Raw genomic sequence first — 17,090 nt, 5'->3', positions numbered from 1 at the left:
GTTTTCGCTGTCCGGGTTTGTGTAACTAGGTTTTGGGTGTTCGCTGTCCGGGTTTGTGTAACTAGGTTTTGGGTGTTCGCTGTCCGGGTTTGTGTAACTAGGTTTTGGGTGTTCTCTGTCAGGGTGTGTGTAACTAGGTTTTGGGTGTTCTCTGTCAGGGTTTGTGTAACTAGGTTTTGGGTGTTCTCTGTCAGGGTTTGTGTAACTAGGTTTTGGGTGTTCTCTGTCAGGGTTTGTGTAACTAACTGGTTAAAATCCTGGATGGGAGACCAAAGCTAGGCTTGGTTAAAATCCTGAATAGGAGACCAAAGCTAGGCTTGGTTAAAATCCTGGATGGGAGACCAAAGCTAGGCTTGGTTAAAATCCTGGATGGGAGACCAAAGCTAGGCTTGGTTAAAATCCTGGATGGGAGACCAAAGCTAGGCTTGGTTAAAATCCTGGATGGGAGACCAAAGCTAGGCTTGGTTAAAATCCTGAATAGGAGACCAAAGCTAGGCTTGGTTAAAATCCTGGATGGGAGACCAAAGCTAGGCTTGGTTAAAATCCTGGATGGGAGACCAAAGCTAGGCTTGGTTAAAATCCTGGATGGGAGACCAAAGCTAGGCTTGGTTAAAATCCTGGATGGGAGACCAAAGCTAGGCTTGGTTAAAATCCTGGATGGGAGACCAAAGCTAGGCTTGGTTAAAATCTTGGATGGGAGACCAAAGCTAGGCTTGGTTAAAATCCTGGATAGGAGACCAAAGCTAGGCTTGGTTAAAATCCTGGATGGGAGACCAAAGCTAGGCTTGGTTAAAATCCTGGATGGGAGACCAAAGCTGGGCTTGGTTAAAATCCTGGATGGGAGACCAAAGCTAAGCTTGGTTAAAATCCTGGATGGGAGACCAAAGCTTGGCTTGGTTAAAATCCTGGATAGGAGACCAAAGCTTGGCTTGGTTAAAATCCTGGATGGGAGACCAAAGCTTGGCTTGGTTAAAATCCTGGATAGGAGACCAAAGCTTGGCTTGGTTAAAATCCTGGATAGGGGACCAAAGCTTGGCTTGATTAAAATCCTGGATAGGAGACCAAAGCTTGGCTTGGTTAAATCCTGGATAGGAGACCAAAGGGTAGCTGTAGATAATCCAGTAGGAGACCAAAGCTAGGCTTGGTTAAAATCCTGGATAGGAGACCAAAGCTAGGCTTGGTTAAAATCCTGGATAGGAGACCAAAGGGTAGCTGTAGATAATCCAGTAGGAGACCAAAGGGTAGCTGTAGATAATCCAGTAGGAGACCAAAGGGTAGCTGTAGATAATCCAGTAGGAGACCAAAGGGTAGCTGTAGATAATCCAGTAGGAGACCAAAGGGTAGCTGTAGATAATCCAGTAGGAGACCAAAGGGTAGCTGTAGATAATCCAGTAGGAGACCAAAGGGTAGCTGTAGGTAATCCAGTAGGAGACCAAAGGGTAGCTGTAGATAATCCAGTAGGAGACCAAAGGGTAGCTGTAGATAATCCAGTAGGAGACCAAAGGGTAGCTGTAGATAATCCAGTAGGAGACCAAAGGGTAGCTGTAGATAATCCAGTAGGAGACCAAAGGGTAGCTGTAGATAATCCAGTAGGAGACCAAAGGGTAGCTGTAGATAATCCAGTAGGAGACCAAAGGGTAGCTGTAGATAATCCAGTAGGAGACCAAAGGGTAGCTGTAGATAATCCAGTAGGAGACCAAAGGGTAGCTGTAGGTAATCCAGTAGGAGACCAAAGGGTAGCTGTAGATAATCCAGTAGGAGACCAAAGGGTAGCTGTAGATAATCCAGTAGGAGACCAAAGGGTAGCTGTAGATAATCCAGTAGGAGACCAAAGGGTAGCTGTAGATAATCCAGTAGGAGACCAAAGGGTAGCTGTAGATAATCCAGTAGGAGACCAAAGGGTAGCTGTAGATAATCCAGTAGGAGACCAAAGGGTAGCTGTAGATAATCCAGTAGGAGACCAAAGGGTAGCTGTAGATAATCCAGTAGGAGACCAAAGGGTAGCTGTAGATAATCCAGTAGGAGACCAAAGGGTAGCTGTAGATAATCCAGTAGGAGACCAAAGGGTAGCTGTAGATAATCCAGTAGGAGACCAAAGGGTAGCTGTAGATAATCCAGTAGGAGGTGCTTATTACTTTGTAGATATGACGTTGTTTCAAAAGTACAAATTAAACATATTTCATGATAACATAATCATGTGGATGAAATGTTACCCTCAAAACAACAGTAGATAACCTTTTTCAAATCCAATGTATTTTTCCACGTAGATTCCATGTCACAATATGTTGACAAATTACATTGAAACAACGCTGATTTACCCAGTTTGTGCCCAATGGGTGGTTACCTGTCCAAAATTGTAATCAGTAACTTAACTTTTGGATTGCCCAATCGCAGTAATGTAATTGGTTTACTTTCCATTACTTTTGGAGTACTTTACATTTAAGAAGAATTAGAAGATAAAAAGGATAAATAAAACACATTTGCTGTGTCTTCATAGTGGTCTCTGATTGGTGGTCCTCATTTGGTGTGTCTTCATAGTGGTCTCTGATTGGTGGTCATCATTTGGTGTGTCTTCATAGTGGTCTTTGATTGGTGGTCATCATTTGGTGTGTCTTCATAGTGGTGTCACCATAGTGGTCTCTGACTGGTGGTCATCATTTGGTGTGTCTTCATAGTGGTCTCTGATTGGTGGTCATCATTTGGTGTGTCTTCATAGTGGTGTCACCACAGTGGTCTCTGATTGGTGGTCATCATTTGGTGTGTCTTCATAGTGGTCTTTGATTGGTGGTCATCATTTGGTGTGTCTTCATAGTGGTCTTTGATTGGTGGTCATCATTTGGTGTGTCTTCATAGTGGTCTCTGATTGGTGGTCATCATTTGGTGTGTCTTCATAGTGGTCTTTGATTGGTGGTCATCATTTGGTGTGTCTTCATAGTGGTCTCTGATTGGTGGTAATCATTTGGTGTGTCTTCATAGTGGTCTCTGATTGGTGGTCAGACTTACTCGGGTGGAACAAACTTAAACTTGCGCCTTTTTGCAATGCTGAATCGAATGTCATTGAGAAAACAGAAACATCCTTTCTGAATTTAAAGTAATCCAAGAAGTAATCATCTAGTTATTCAAATGTATCTGTAAGCACATTACAATATTTTAGCTGGCAACATTACTGATTACAGTTCAAGTTTTTTTGTAATCAGATTACATGTAATCAGTTAGTCCCCAACCCTACACAAACACCTCCTTCTCTCCTCCTCTCTCTTTCTTACCTAACATGCCCAGCCCTAGGCTCCTCTCCTCTCTCTTTATTACCTAACATGCCCAGCCCTAGGCTCCTCTCCTCTCTCTTTATTACCTAACATGCCCAGCCCTAGGCTCCTCTCCTCTCTCTTTATTACCTAACATGCCCAGCCCTAGGCTCCTCTCCTCTCTCAGCATGTAGTAGTAACTATAGAGAGGAGAGTTTATCAGAGGCACTAGAGTCAGTCTGAGCTCTAATGAACAACTTTATATTCTCTCTCTCACTCTCTCTCTAAAATCCATCTCCACACAAACCAGACACCCAAGGGCTAGTAGTCAGGGCCTGGACAAGCTCTCTCTCTTTCAATTCAATTACATTCAAAGGGGCTTTATTGGCATGGGAAGCCTATGTTTACATTGCCCATGCAAGTTCTCTATCTCTCTCTGTCTGTTCTACTCTTGTACATATGTGGTACTAGTGATCCAGTCACACATCAGGTGTTTGTGTGTCTATGTCTCCCTCTCGGTCTCTCTCTCTGTCTCCCTCTCTGTCTTGCCCTCTCAGTCTCTCTTTGTGTTTCTCCCTCCTTATCTCCCTCTCTGTCTCCCTCTCTGTCTCCCTCTCTGTCTCTCTCTCTGTCTCACTCTCTGTCTCCCTATCTGTCTCCCTCTCGGTCTCTCTCTGTGTTTCTCCCTCCTTATCTCCTTCTCTGTCTCCTTCTCTGTCTCCCTCTCTGTCTCCCTCTCTGTCTCCCTCTCTGTCTCTCTCTCTGTCTCTCTCTCTGTCTCCCTCTCTGTCTCCCTCTCTGTCTCTCTCTTTGTCTCCCTCTCGGTCTCTCTCTGTGTTTCTCCCTCCTTATCTCCTTCTCTGTCTCCTTCTCTGTCTCCCTCTCTGTCTCCCTCTCTGTCTCCCTCTCTGTCTCTCTCTCTGTCTCTCTCTCTGTCTCCCTCTCTGTCTCCCTCTCTGTCTCTCTCTCTGTCTCTCTCTCTGTCTCCCTCTCTGTCTCCCTCTCTGTCTCTCTCTTTGTCTCCCTCCCTGTCTTGCCCTCTCTGCCTCCCTCTCTGTCTCTCTCTTTGTCTCCCTCCCTGTCTTGCCCTCTCGGTCACTCTCTGTGTTTCTCCCTCCTTATCTCCCTCTCTGTATCCCTCTCTATCTCCCTCTCTGTCTCCCTATCTGTCTCCCTCCCTGTCTTGCCCTCTCGGTCTCTCTCTGTGTTTCTCCCTCCTTATCTCCCTCTCTGTATCCCTCTCTGTCTCCCTCTCTGTCTCTCTCTCTGTCTCCCTCCCTGTCTTGCCCTCTCTGCCTCCCTCTCTGTCTCTCTCTTTGTCTCCCTCCCTGTCTTGCCTTCTCGGTCTCTCTCTGTGTTTCTCCCTCCTTATCTCCCTCTCTGTCTCTCTCTTTGTCTCCCTCCCTGTCTTGCCCTCTCGGTCTCTCTCTGTGTTTCTCCCTCCTTATCTCCCTCTCTGTCTCCCTCTCTATCTCCCTCTCTGTCTCTCTCTTTGTCTCCCTCCCTGTCTTGCCCTCTCGGTCTCACTCTCTGTCTCACTCTCTGTCTCTCTCTCTGTCTCCCTCTCTGTCTCCCTCTCTGTCTCTCTCTTTGTCTCCCTCCCTGTCTTGCTCTCTCGGTCTCTCTGTCTCTCTCTTTGTCTCCCTCCCTGTCTCCCTCTCTGTCTCTCTCTCTGTCTCTCTCTCTGTCTCCCTATCTGTCTCCCTCTCTGTCCCTCTCTCTGTCTTGCCCTCTCGGTCTCTCTGTCTCTCTCTTTGTCTCCCTCCCTGTCTCCCTCTCTGTCTCTCTCTGTCTCTCTCTCTGTCTCCCTATCTGTCTCCCTCTCTGTCTCCCTCCCTGTCTTGCCCTCTCGGTCTCTCTCTGTGTTTCTCCCTCCTTATCTCCCTCTCTGTCTCCCTCTCTATCTCCCTCTCTGTCTCTCTCTTTGTCTCCCTCCCTGTCTTGCCCTCTCGGTCTCTCTCTGTGTTTCTCCCTCCTTATCTCCCTCTCTGTCTCCCTCTCTATCTCCCTCTCTGTCTCTCTCTTTGTCTCCCTCCCTGTCTTGCCCTCTCGGTCTCTCTCTGTGTTTCTCCCTCCTTATCTCCCTCTCTGTCTCCCTCTCTATCTCCCTCTCTGTCTCTCTCTTTGTCTCCCTCCCTGTCTTGCCCTCTCGGTCTCTCTCTGTGTTTATCTCTCCTTATCTCCCTCTCTGTCTCTCTCTCTGTCTCTCTCTTTGTCTCCCTCCCTGTCTTGCCCTCTCGGTCTCACTCTCTGTCTCCCTCTCTGTCTCTCTCTCTGTCTCCCTCTCTGTCTCCCTCTCTGTCTCCCTCTCTGTCTCTCTCTCTGTCTCCCTCTCTGTCTCCCTCTCTGTCTCCCTCTCTGTCTCTCTCTTTGTCTCCCTCCCTGTCTTGCTCTCTAGGTCTCTCTGTCTCTCTCTTTGTCTCCCTCCCTGTCTCCCTCTCTGTCTCTCTCTCTGTCTCTCTCTCTGTCTCCCTATCTGTCTCCCTCTCTGTCTCTCTCTCTGTCTTGCCCTCTCGGTCTCTCTGTCTCTCTCTTTGTCTCCCTCCCTGTCTCCCTCTCTGTCTCTCTCTCTGTCTCTCTCTCTGTCTCCCTATCTGTCTCCCTCTCTGTCTCCCTCCCTGTCTTGCCCTCTCAGTCTCTCTCTGTGTTTATCCCTCCTTATCTCCCTCTCTGTCTCTCTCTCTGTCTCTCTCTTTGTCTCCCTCCCTGTCTTGCCCTCTCGGTCTCACTCTCTGTCTCCCTCTCTGTCTCTCTCTCTGTCTCCCTCTCTGTCTCCCTCTCTGTCTCCCTCTCTGTCTCTCTCTCTGTCTCCCTCTCTGTCTCCCTCTCTGTCTCCCTCTCTGTCTCTCTCTTTGTCTCCCTCCCTGTCTTGCTCTCTCGGTCTCTCTGTCTCTCTCTTTGTCTCCCTCCCTGTCTCCCTCTCTGTCTCTCTATCTGTCTCTCTCTCTGTCTCCCTATCTGTCTCCCTCTCTGTCTCTCTCTCTGTCTTGCCCTCTCGGTCTCTCTGTCTCTCTCTTTGTCTCCCTCCCTGTCTCCCTCTCTGTCTCTCTCTCTGTCTCTCTCTCTGTCTCCCTATCTGTCTCCCTCTCTGTCTCCCTCCCTGTCTTGCCCTCTCGGTCTCTCTCTGTGTTTATCCCTCCTTATCTCCCTCTCTGTCTCTCTCTCTGTCTCTCTCTTTGTCTCCCTCCCTGTCTTGCCCGCTCGGTCTCACTCTCTGTCTCCCTCTCTGTCTCTCTCTCTGTCTCCCTCTCTGTCTCCCTATCTGTCTCCCTCTCTGTCTCTCTCTCTGTCTCCCTCTCTGTCTCCCTCTCTGTCTCCCTCTCTGTCTCTCTCTTTGTCTCCCTCCCTGTCTTGCCCTCTCGGTCTCCCTCTCTGTCTCTCTCTCTGTCTCCCTCTCTGTCTCCCTCTCTGTCTCCCTCTTTGTCTCCCTCCCTGTCTCTCTCTCGGTCTCTCTCTGTGTTTCTCCCTCTCGGTCTCCCGCTCTGTTTCTCCCTCGCTTCCCCTTCCCCTCTCTCTCCACCCATCCTTCCTGTCATCCTCTATGTGGCCTTCTGCAGCTTGTTTAATTACTGTCTGGTAGAGGAGAGGCGAAGGCCTAGCTGGTCTGGTCTGTTCTGCTGTTAGAACCACACGTTGATAGATGTGACATTTACAATCTCTCTCATTAATCAGAGAGCTGCCAGAACAGTCAACAGGGTTAGCTGCACAGTAAACATACATTAACTATGAACGCGCACACACACACACACACACACACACACACACACACACACACACACACACACACACACACACACACACACACACACACACACACACACACACACACACACACACACACACACACACACACACACACACACACACACACACACGCACACAGGTTCTGCAACACTAAACACATTTTGTCATATAATATTTACACCACAGAACACTGTCTTTCTGAGGAAAGACATTTTCTCTGCCTGTCCATATGTGTGTCTGTGTGTCTGTGTGTGTGTCTGTCTGTCTGTCTGTCTGTCTGTCTGTCTGTCTGTCTGTCTGTCTGTCTGTCTGTCTGTCTGTCTGTCTGTCTGTCTGTCTGTCTGTCTGTCTGTCTGTCTGTGTGTGCGTGCGTGCGTGCGTGTGTGCTTGTGTGTGTAGCCACCTGAGGGAGAGTAGGAGAGTAGAACACTATGGTATGGACATGTAGAGGCTGAGCACAGCTGGATGGGGGGGATTTGACAACTGTGCTCCTGTGGGAACTGTGAATTGAATATGGGTTACTGGAAGACTGGCAGGAACCTCCACACTAATGTGCGGTGCGGCAGGGTAGCCTAGTGTTTACAGCATTGGACTAATAACCGGAAGGTTGCAAGTTCATATCCCCGAGCTGACAAGGTTCAAATCTGTCATTCTGCCCCTGAACAGGCAGTTAACCCACTGTTCCTAGGCCATCATTGAAAATAAGAATTTGTTCTTAACTGACTTGCCTAGTTAAATAAAGGTAAAATACATTTTAAAAAGACCTGGACTGGCAGGAACCTCCCCACTAATATAGACTACTATGGAGACCTATAGAAGTGGACAGGCAGGAACCTCCCCACTAATATAGACTACTATGGAGACCTATAGAAGTGGACAGGCAGGAACCTCCTCACTAATATAGACTACTATGGAGAACTATAGAAGTGGACTGGCAGGAACCTCCCCACTAATATAGACTACTATGGAGAACTATAGAAGTGGACTGGCAGGAACCTCCCCACTAATATAGACTACTATGGAGACCTATAGAAGTGGACTGGCAGGAACCTCCACACTAATATAGACTACTATGGAGAACTATAGAAGTGGACTGGCAGGAACCTCCACACTAATATGGACTACTATGGAGAACTATAGAAGTGGACTGGCAGGAACCTCCACACTAATATAGACTACTATGGAGAACTATAGAAGTGGACAGGCAGGAACCTCCCCACTAATATAGACTACTATGGAGAACTATAGAAGTGGACTGGCAGGAACCTCCACACTAATATAGACTACTATGGAGAACTATAGAAGTGGACTGGCAGGAACCTCCACACTAATATAGACTACTATGGAGACCTATAGAAGTGGACAGGCAGGAACCTCCCCACTAATATAGACTACTATGGAGACCTATAGAAGTGGACAGGCAGGAACCTCCCCACTAATATAGACTACTATGGAGACCTATAGAAGTGGACTGGCAGGAACCTCCCCACTAATATAGACTACTATGGAGAACTATAGAAGTGGACAGGCAGGAACCTCCCCACTAATATAGACTACTATGGAGACCTATAGAAGTGGACTGGCAGGAACCTCCCCACTAATATAGACTACTATGGAGACCTATAGAAGTGGACTGGCAGGAACCTCCACACTAATATAGACTACTATGGAGAACTATAGAAGTGGACAGGCAGGAACCTCCCCACTAATATAGACTACTATGGAGACCTATAGAAGTGGACAGGCAGGAACCTCCCCACTAATATAGACTACTATGGAGACCTATAGAAGTGGACTGGCAGGAACCTCCACACTAATATAGACTACTATGGAGAACTATAGAAGTGGACAGGCAGGAACCTCCCCACTAATATAGACTACTATGGAGACCTATAGAAGTGGACAGGCAGGAACCTCCCCACTAATATAGACTACTATGGAGACCTATAGAAGTGGACTGGCAGGAACCTCCCAACTAATATAGACTACTATGGAGAACTATAGAAGTGGACTGGCAGGAACCTCCACACTAATATAGACTACTATGGAGAACTATAGAAGTGGACTGGCAGGAACCTCCACACTAATATAGACTACTATGAAGAACTATAGAAGTGGACTGGCAGGAACCTCCCCACTAATATAGACTACTATGGAGAACTATAGAAGTGGACTGGCAGGAACCTCCACACTAATATAGACTACTATGGAGAACTATAGAAGTGGACTGGCAGGAACCTCCACACTAATATAGACTACTATGGAGAACTATAGAAGTGGACTGGCAGGAACCTCCACACTAATATAGACTACTATGAAGAACTATAGAAGTGGACTGGCAGGAACCTCCCCACTAATATAGACTACTATGGAGAACTATAGAAGTGGACTGGCAGGAACCTCCACACTAATATAGACTACTATGGAGAACTATAGAAGTGGACTGGCAGGAACCTCCACACTAATATAGACTACTATGGAGAACTATAGAAGTGGACTGGCAGGAACCTCCCCACTAATATAGACTACTATGGAGAACTATAGAAGTGGACTGGCAGGAACCTCCCCACTAATATAGACTACTATGGAGAACTATAGAAGTGGACTGGCAGGAACCTCCCCACTAATATAGACTACTATGGAGAACTATAGAAGTGGACTGGCAGGAACCTCCCCACTAATATAGACTACTATGGAGAACTATAGAAGTGGACTGGCAGGAACCTCCACACTAATATAGACTACTATGGAGAACTATAGAAGTGGACTGGCAGGAACCTCCACACTAATATAGACTACTATGGAGAACTATAGAAGTGGACTGGCAGGAACCTCCACACTAATATAGACTACTATGGAGAACTATAGAAGTGGACTGGCAGGAACCTCCCCACTAATATAGACTACTATGGAGAACTATAGAAGTGGACTGGCAGGAACCTCCACACTAATATAGACTACTATGGAGAACTATAGAAGTGGACTGGCAGGAACCTCGACACTAATATAGACTACTATGGAGAACTATAAAGAACAGCAAGAAAGAGGAAGGAGGAGAGGAAATTAAAAGAGTGAGAGGAAGAGGAGCTTGAGTAGAGGGGTAGGAGAAGGGTAGAGAGTTAGGAGGAAGGGAGAGGAGCTAAAGGAGAAGGGTAGAGAGTTAGGAGGAAGGGAGAGAAGCTGAAGGAGAAGGGTAGAGAGTTAGGAGGAAGGGAGAGAAGCTGAAGGAGAAGGGTAGAGAGTTAGGAGGAAGGGAGAGGAGCTAAAGGAGAAGGGTAGAGAGTTAGGAGGAAGGGAGAGGAGCTAAAGGAGAAGGGTAGAGAGTTAGGAGGAAGGGAGAGGAGCTAAAGGAGAAGGGTAGAGAGTTAGGAGGAAGGGAGAGGAGCTGAAGGAGAAGGGTAGAGAGTTAGGAGGAAGGGAGAGGAGCTGAAGGAGAAGGGTAGAGAGTTAGGAGGAAGGGAGAGAAGCTAACGGAGAAGGGTAGAGAGTTAGGAGGAAGGGAGAGGAGCTAAAGGAGAAGGGTAGAGAGTTAGGAGGAAGGGAGAGGAGCTGAAGGAGAAGGGTAGAGAGTTAGGAGGAAGGGAGAGGAGCTGAAGGAGAAGGGTAGAGAGTTAGGAGGAAGGGAGAGGAGCTAAAGGAGAAGGGTAGAGTTAGGAGGAAGGGAGAGAAGCTAAAGGAGAAGGGTAGAGAGTTAGGAGGAAGGGAGAGGAGCTAAAGGAGAAGGGTAGAGAGTTAGGAGGAAGGGAGAGGAGCTAAAGGAGAAGGGTAGAGAGTTAGGAGGAAGGGAGAGGAGCTGAAGGAGAAGGGTAGAGAGTTAGGAGGAAGGGAGAGGAGCTGAAGGAGAAGGGTAGAGAGTTAGGAGGAAGGGAGAGAAGCTAAAGGAGAAGGGTAGAGAGTTAGGAGGAAGGGAGAGGAGCTAAAGGAGAAGGGTAGAGAGTTAGGAGGAAGGGAGAGGAGCTGAAGGAGAAGGGTAGAGAGTTAGGAGGAAGGGAGAGGAAAGAGAGGAAGAGGAGTTACAGTAGAGGAGAAGGGTAGAGAGTTAGGAGGAAGGGAGAGGAGCTAAAGGAGAAGGGTAGAGAGTTAGGAGGAAGGGAGAGGAGCTGAAGGAGAAGGGTAGAGAGTTAGGAGGAAGGGAGAGAAGCTAAAGGAGAAGGGTAGAGAGTTAGGAGGAAGGGAGAGGAGCTAAAGGAGAAGGGTAGAGAGTTAGGAGGAAGGGAGAGGAGCTGAAGGAGAAGGGTAGAGAGTTAGGAGGAAGGGAGAGGAAAGAGAGGAAGAGGAGTTACAGTAGAGGAGAAGGGTAGAGAGGGAGGAGGAAGGGAGAGGAGCTGAAGGAGAAGGGTAGAGAGTTAGGAGGAAGGGAGAGGAAAGAGAGGAAGAGGAGTTACAGTAGAGGAGAAGGGTAGAGAGGGAGGAGGAAGGGAGAGGAAAGAGAGGAAGAGAAGTGAGAGAAGATGTGGAGAACATCAGAGGACGAGAAGAGGTGTGGGAAAGAATAGATGGAAGACGGATTGAAGGAGTGATTCGATCCTCACCAGGCCAGTCGATGGGTTATATGACTACTGATAACCAGCACCCATTCAGCCAATGTTTAGCTGAAAGGGACTCACACCCAACAGTCTCACGCCTACCCACTGATACATGCATAGGCAGATAAATATTGTGCAACTGGGAGAACAAGGAAAATCAGTTATAGTCATGTGAACAGTGTACTGTGGTGGAGTAGCTTTGACAGACCTAGAAAGTTCATGACAACAAGAAATAGAGAGCAGTGTGGTCTTTTCTGTTGGCGTAAAAATAACATAATTATATCTTCAGTGAGCCTGGCACCAACTACCATACCCCGGTTAAAAGCACTTAAATACTGGTCTTGCCCATTCATCCTCTGAATGGCACACACACACAATCCATGTCTCAATTGTCTCAAGGCTTAAAAATCCTTATTTAATCATCTACACTGATTGAAGTGGATTTAACAAGTGACATCAATAAGGGATTATAGCTTTCACCTGGTCAGTCTATGTCATGGAAAGTGTAAATTGGCGTCCTATTGTACCATGCTGTGGTCTCTGTGTGCATGACTGAAAAGTTTTGATTTATTCTCTCCCTCTCCCTCTCCCTCTCCCTCTCCCTCTCCCTCTCCCTCTCCCTCTCCCTCTCCCTCTCCCTCTCCCTCTCCCTCTCTTCGTGGTGTGACAGTGCATATGGTGCAGCAACACTGTTGGGCTCCAGAGGTCACACTACCCACGATGCATCTGTAGACGGAGAGATGTGATAGGCTGAGAGTGAGGAGGTATCGACCAGTCAAATCACCCAGTGGTCCATAGTATTGCTGTCTCCCTTCTCCCACCCACACTGTCTTTCTCTCTCTCAACTCTCCCTCTTGTTGCGTATAAGACAAGGAAAACAAAGCTTAGTGCAGATCGATTCCATCTATCTATCCCTCTTCTCTTCTGTCGTCTCTCTCTCCCTCCCTTCCTCCCTCCATCTCTCATTGTCTGAGCTAGGGAAACAGAGCTTAGTGCAGATCAATGGTATAGACTCAGAGCTCCCTTTCTGTCTCTTCCCAGTCTCTGTCTCTTCGCACAAATCAAATCAAATCAAGAGTCTCTGTCTCTTCCCAGTCTCTGTCTCTTCCCAGTCTATGTCTCTTCCCAGTCTCTGTCTCTTCCCAGTCTCTGACTCTTCTCAGTCTCTGTCTCTTCCCAGTCTCTGTCTCTGCCCAGTCTCTGACTCTTCCCAGTCTCTGTCTCTTCCCAGTCTCTGACTCTTCTTAGTCTCTGTCTCTTCTTAGTCTCTGTCTCTTCCCAGTCTCTGTCTCTTCCCAGTCTATGTCTCTTCCCAGTCTCTGTCTCTTCCAAGTCTCTGTCTCTTCCCAGTCTCCGTCTCTTCCCAGTCTGTCTCTTCCCAGCTGTCTCTTCCCAGTCTCCGTCTCTGTCTCTTCCCAGTCTGTCTCTTCCCAGCTGTCTCTTCCCAGTCTCTGTCTCTTCCCAATCTCCGTCTCTTCCCAGTCTCCGTCTCTTCCCAGTCTGTCTCTTCCCAGCTGTCCTTCCCAGTCTCTGTCTCTACCCAGCTGTCTCTTCCCAGTCTCCGTCTCTTCCCAGTCTCTGTCTCTTCCAAGTCTCTGTCTCTTCCCAGTCTCTGTCTCTTCCCAATCTCCGTCTCTTCCCAGTCTCCGTCTGTTCCCAGTCTCCGTCTTTTCCCAGTCTGTCTCTTCCCAGCTGTCCTTCCCAGTCTCTGTCTCTACCCAGCTGTCTCTTCCCAGTCTCTGTCTCTTCCCAGTCTCAGTCTCTTCCCAGTCTCCGTCTCTTCCCAGTCTCTTGTCTTTCTCCCACTCTGCCTCCCTATCTCCCTCCCTCTCTGCTTTCTCTGTCTGAGCTATGGAAACAGAGTTTAGAAATGACCAATGGCCTAGACTCAGATGGTCATAGACTCAGATGATCATAGACTCAGATGGTCTGAGTAGACTCAGATGGTCATAGAGTCAGACGGCCTAGACTCAGATGGTCATAGACTCAGATGGTCATAGACTCAGATGGTCATAGACTCAGATGGCCATAGACACAGATGTTCATAGACTCAGATGTTATAGACTCAGATGTTATAGACTCAGATTGTATAGACTCAGATGGTCTAGACTCAGATGTTCATAGACTCAGATGGTCTAGACTCAGATGGTCATAGACTCAGATGGTCATAGACTCAGATGGTCATAGACTCAGATGGCCATAGACACAGATGTTCATAGACTCAGATGTTATAGACTCAGATGTTATAGACTCAGATTGTATAGACTCAGATGGTCTAGACTCAGATGTTCATAGACTCAGATGGTCTAGACTCAGATGGTCATAGACTCAGATGTTCATAGACTCAGATGGTCTAGACTCAGATGTTATAGACTCAGATGGTCTAGACTCAGATGTTCATAGACTCAGATGTTCATAGACTCAGATGGTCTAGACTCAGATGTTCATAGACTCAGATGTTATAGACTCAGATGGTCTAGACTCAGATGTTCATAGACTCAGATGGTCTAGACTCAGATAGTCATAGACTCAGATGGTCAGAGTAAACTCAGATAATCTAGACTCTGTCTCTCTCCCTTCTTCCCTCCCTCCCTCTTTCTCTGTCTGAGGTAGTGAACCAGAGATTCAACATCTAGATATACCATAGTAGCACTGACAGAATCAGTGAGAATTTGTCTAAAAACAGACATCTTCCTGTTCTTCTAGGTTCTAGGTACGTATACAATTATGTTCAGTTCACAATTTAGGGAGACCTACAATCAAATCACATTTTATTGGTTACAAACACATGGTTAGCAGATGTTATTGTGAGTGTAGCAAAATGCTTGTGCTTCTAGATCCGACAGTGCAGCAATATCGAACAAGTAATCTAACAATTCCACAACAACTAGCTAATACTCACAAATCTAAGTAAAGGAATGGAATACGAATATATACATATAAATATATGGATGAGCAATGACTGACCAGCATAGACGAGATGCAGTAGATTGTATAAAATACAGTATATACATATGGGATGAATAATGTAGGATTTGTAAACATTGTTAAAGTGACTAGTGATACCTGTATTAAAGTGGCCAATGACTTCTAGTCTGTATGTAGGCAGCAGCCTCACTGTGTTAGTGATGGCTGTTTAACAGTATGATGGTCTTGTGATAGAATATTTCAGTCTCTCGGTCCCAGCTTTGAAGCATCTGTACTGACCTTGCCTTCTGGATGATAGCGGGGTGAACGGGCAGTGGTTCAGGTGGTTGTTGTCCTTGATCTCTTTGCCTTCCTGTGACATTGGGTGTTGTAGGTGTCCTGGTGGGAAGGTAGTTTGCCCCCGGTGATGCGTTGTGCAGACCTCACTACCCTCTGGAGAGCCCTGCAGTTATGGGCGGTGCAGTTTTGCCGTACCAGGCGTTGATGCAGCCCGACAGGATGCTCTCAATTGGGCATCTGTGACAGTTTGTGAGGGTTTTAGGTGACAAGCCACATTTCTTCAGCCTCCTGAGGTTGAAGAGGCGCTGTTGCACCTTCCTCACCACGCTGTCTGTGGGCGTGGACCATTTCAGTTTGTCCGTGATGTGTACGCCGAGGAACTTTCCACCTTTTCCACTGCTGTCCCTTCGATGTGGCTCCGAGTGCCCTCACCTCCTCCCTGTGGTCTCGTCGTTGTTGTTAATCAAGCCTGCTACTATTGTGTCGTCTGCAAACTTGATGATTGAGTTGGAGGCATGCATGGCCACGCAGTCATGGGTGAACAAGGAGTACAGGAGGGGGCAGAGCACGCACTCTTGTGGGGCATCAGTGTTGAGGATCAGCTTAGTAGAGATGTTGTTTCCTACCTTCACCACCTGGGGGCAGCCCGTCAGAAAGTCCAGGACCCAATTGCACAGGGCGGGGTTGAGACCCAGGGCCTCAAGATTAATGACGAGCTTGGAGGGTACTATGGTGTTGAATGCTGAGCTGCAATCATTCCTTACATAGGTATTTCTCCTGTCCAGGTGGGATAGGGCAGTGTGCAGTGTGATGGCAATTGCATCGTCTGTGGACCTGTTGGGGCGGTACCCAAGTTGAAGCGGGTCTAGGGTGGCCGGTAAGGTGGAGGTGATATGGTCCTTGACTAGTCTCTAAAAGCACTTCATGATGACAGAAGTGGAAGTTTAGAAGTGATGACAGAAGTGGAAGTTTAGTTAGTTACCTTTTAGTTCAGTTACCTTTGCCTTCTTGGGTACAGGAACAATGGTGGACATCTTGAAGCATGTGGGGACACGGTTTTAATAGCCACGGTTGGTACAACCTCTCATATGCACTTCCATATAAACTCACTCACCGAGTCAGTGTATAAATTGTTATTATTCTCTGAGGCTACCGGGAACATAAAGCGAGGATTCCGATTGGTCAGAGCAGCATTGAATTGTCCTTGTCACGAGTACATCCTGTTTGAGTTTCTATAGGAGCAAAATGCTCCTCCCTATAGGAAGGGAGGAGCAAAATGGAGTCATGGTCAGATTTGCCGACGGGAGGGCGGGGGCATTGTATGCATCGCGGATGTTAGAGTAGCAGTGATCCAGAGTTTTGCCAGCACGAGTATTACAATCAATATGCTGATGGTATTTAGGTTGTCTTGTTCTCAGATTTGCTTTGTTAAAATCCCCAGCTACAATAAATGCTGCCTCAGGATATAAGGTTTCCAGTTTACATAAAGTATGAGAACGTATGAGACCGTATGAGACCTTATGAGACCATATGAGACCTAATGGGACCTAATGAGACCTAATGAAGAAAATTGAGAGTGTGAATGAGTGAGAGTGGGTATGATGGTGTTTGTATGTGAGGTGAAAGTGGAGTTAAGAGAGAAGGTAGGAGCTAAGACACTTCTGTATATCTAGATCAAACCAAGGGCATATATACAGTCAAGCTACCAAATATACTACATAATACCTCCCTATGCATGTTCGGTAAATGGGGAGTAACCATAGCCATCCATGGAGGCCCGGTCCAGACACCCACCTTGCCTGTTGTACTCATCTGCCTTGTGGTGCACCAGATCAGCTACAGTGCAGCCCCCGTAGACCAGCCTTTGGTCGTGGTGGTCGAAGGCCTTGAGCGTCTCACTGGAGCTGTAGGACTTCTGAGTGGTCACGCGGCACTCCTCCGTGTCCAGGGAAGAGGTGGTGTATTGGGGGTCTTTACCATAACGAGCCCTGGTCAGAGAGCGCTGCTGGTGCTGCTGCCCCCGACGGTCCTTTAGATCCATGCCGGGAGAGGGGGAGGAAGGGGGGTAAAGGGACGGGGACGAGGAAGGTTTGGAGGCCTCCTAGAAGGGTGTGACAGTCAGACTCGTCTTCAGTCACCTAGAGGAAATGAGAGGGAGGGGGAGAAACATGTCAGAATGAATGAAAAAGAGAGGCCATTTATATGAGTCATCTAAGTAGTACCAGTAAAATACATTTTGCAAGGTAGAAAGCAGATATTTGGGGAGGAAGATAAAGTATTTTCAGGAAATGGGTCTATTAAAGGCTATTTTAAAACAATAGAGAACGAACACAGAGAATGATGATGTTCTGCTGATGACAGAAAGAAC

At 47.4% G+C, this 17,090-nt stretch overlaps 1 protein-coding gene and 1 long non-coding RNA gene across 2 annotated transcripts in view; one reads left to right on the top strand and one right to left on the bottom strand.

The window, feature by feature from the left end:
* The window catches only part of LOC127929813 (uncharacterized), a 250,765-nt gene that overhangs the window by 87,335 nt on the left and 146,340 nt on the right, over positions 1–17,090 (bottom strand). The window contains exon 2 of the mRNA XM_052518260.1: positions 16,517–16,860. Coding sequence (XP_052374220.1) covers positions 16,517–16,763 — 247 coding nt within the window. The 5' untranslated portion in view covers positions 16,764–16,860. The remainder of the gene's footprint in view (positions 1–16,516; positions 16,861–17,090) is intronic.
* On the top strand, positions 1,210–2,105 carry LOC127927828 (uncharacterized). Its single transcript, XR_008129191.1, has 3 exons — positions 1,210–1,416; positions 1,450–1,713; positions 1,747–2,105. It is a non-coding gene; the product is annotated as an uncharacterized LOC127927828 (long non-coding RNA).

The sequence above is a fragment of the Oncorhynchus keta genome, chromosome 4 (genome assembly GCF_023373465.1).
Source record: "Oncorhynchus keta strain PuntledgeMale-10-30-2019 chromosome 4, Oket_V2, whole genome shotgun sequence".
NCBI lineage: Eukaryota > Metazoa > Chordata > Actinopteri > Salmoniformes > Salmonidae > Oncorhynchus > Oncorhynchus keta.
This window is presented reverse-complemented; position numbering and strand designations above follow the sequence as displayed.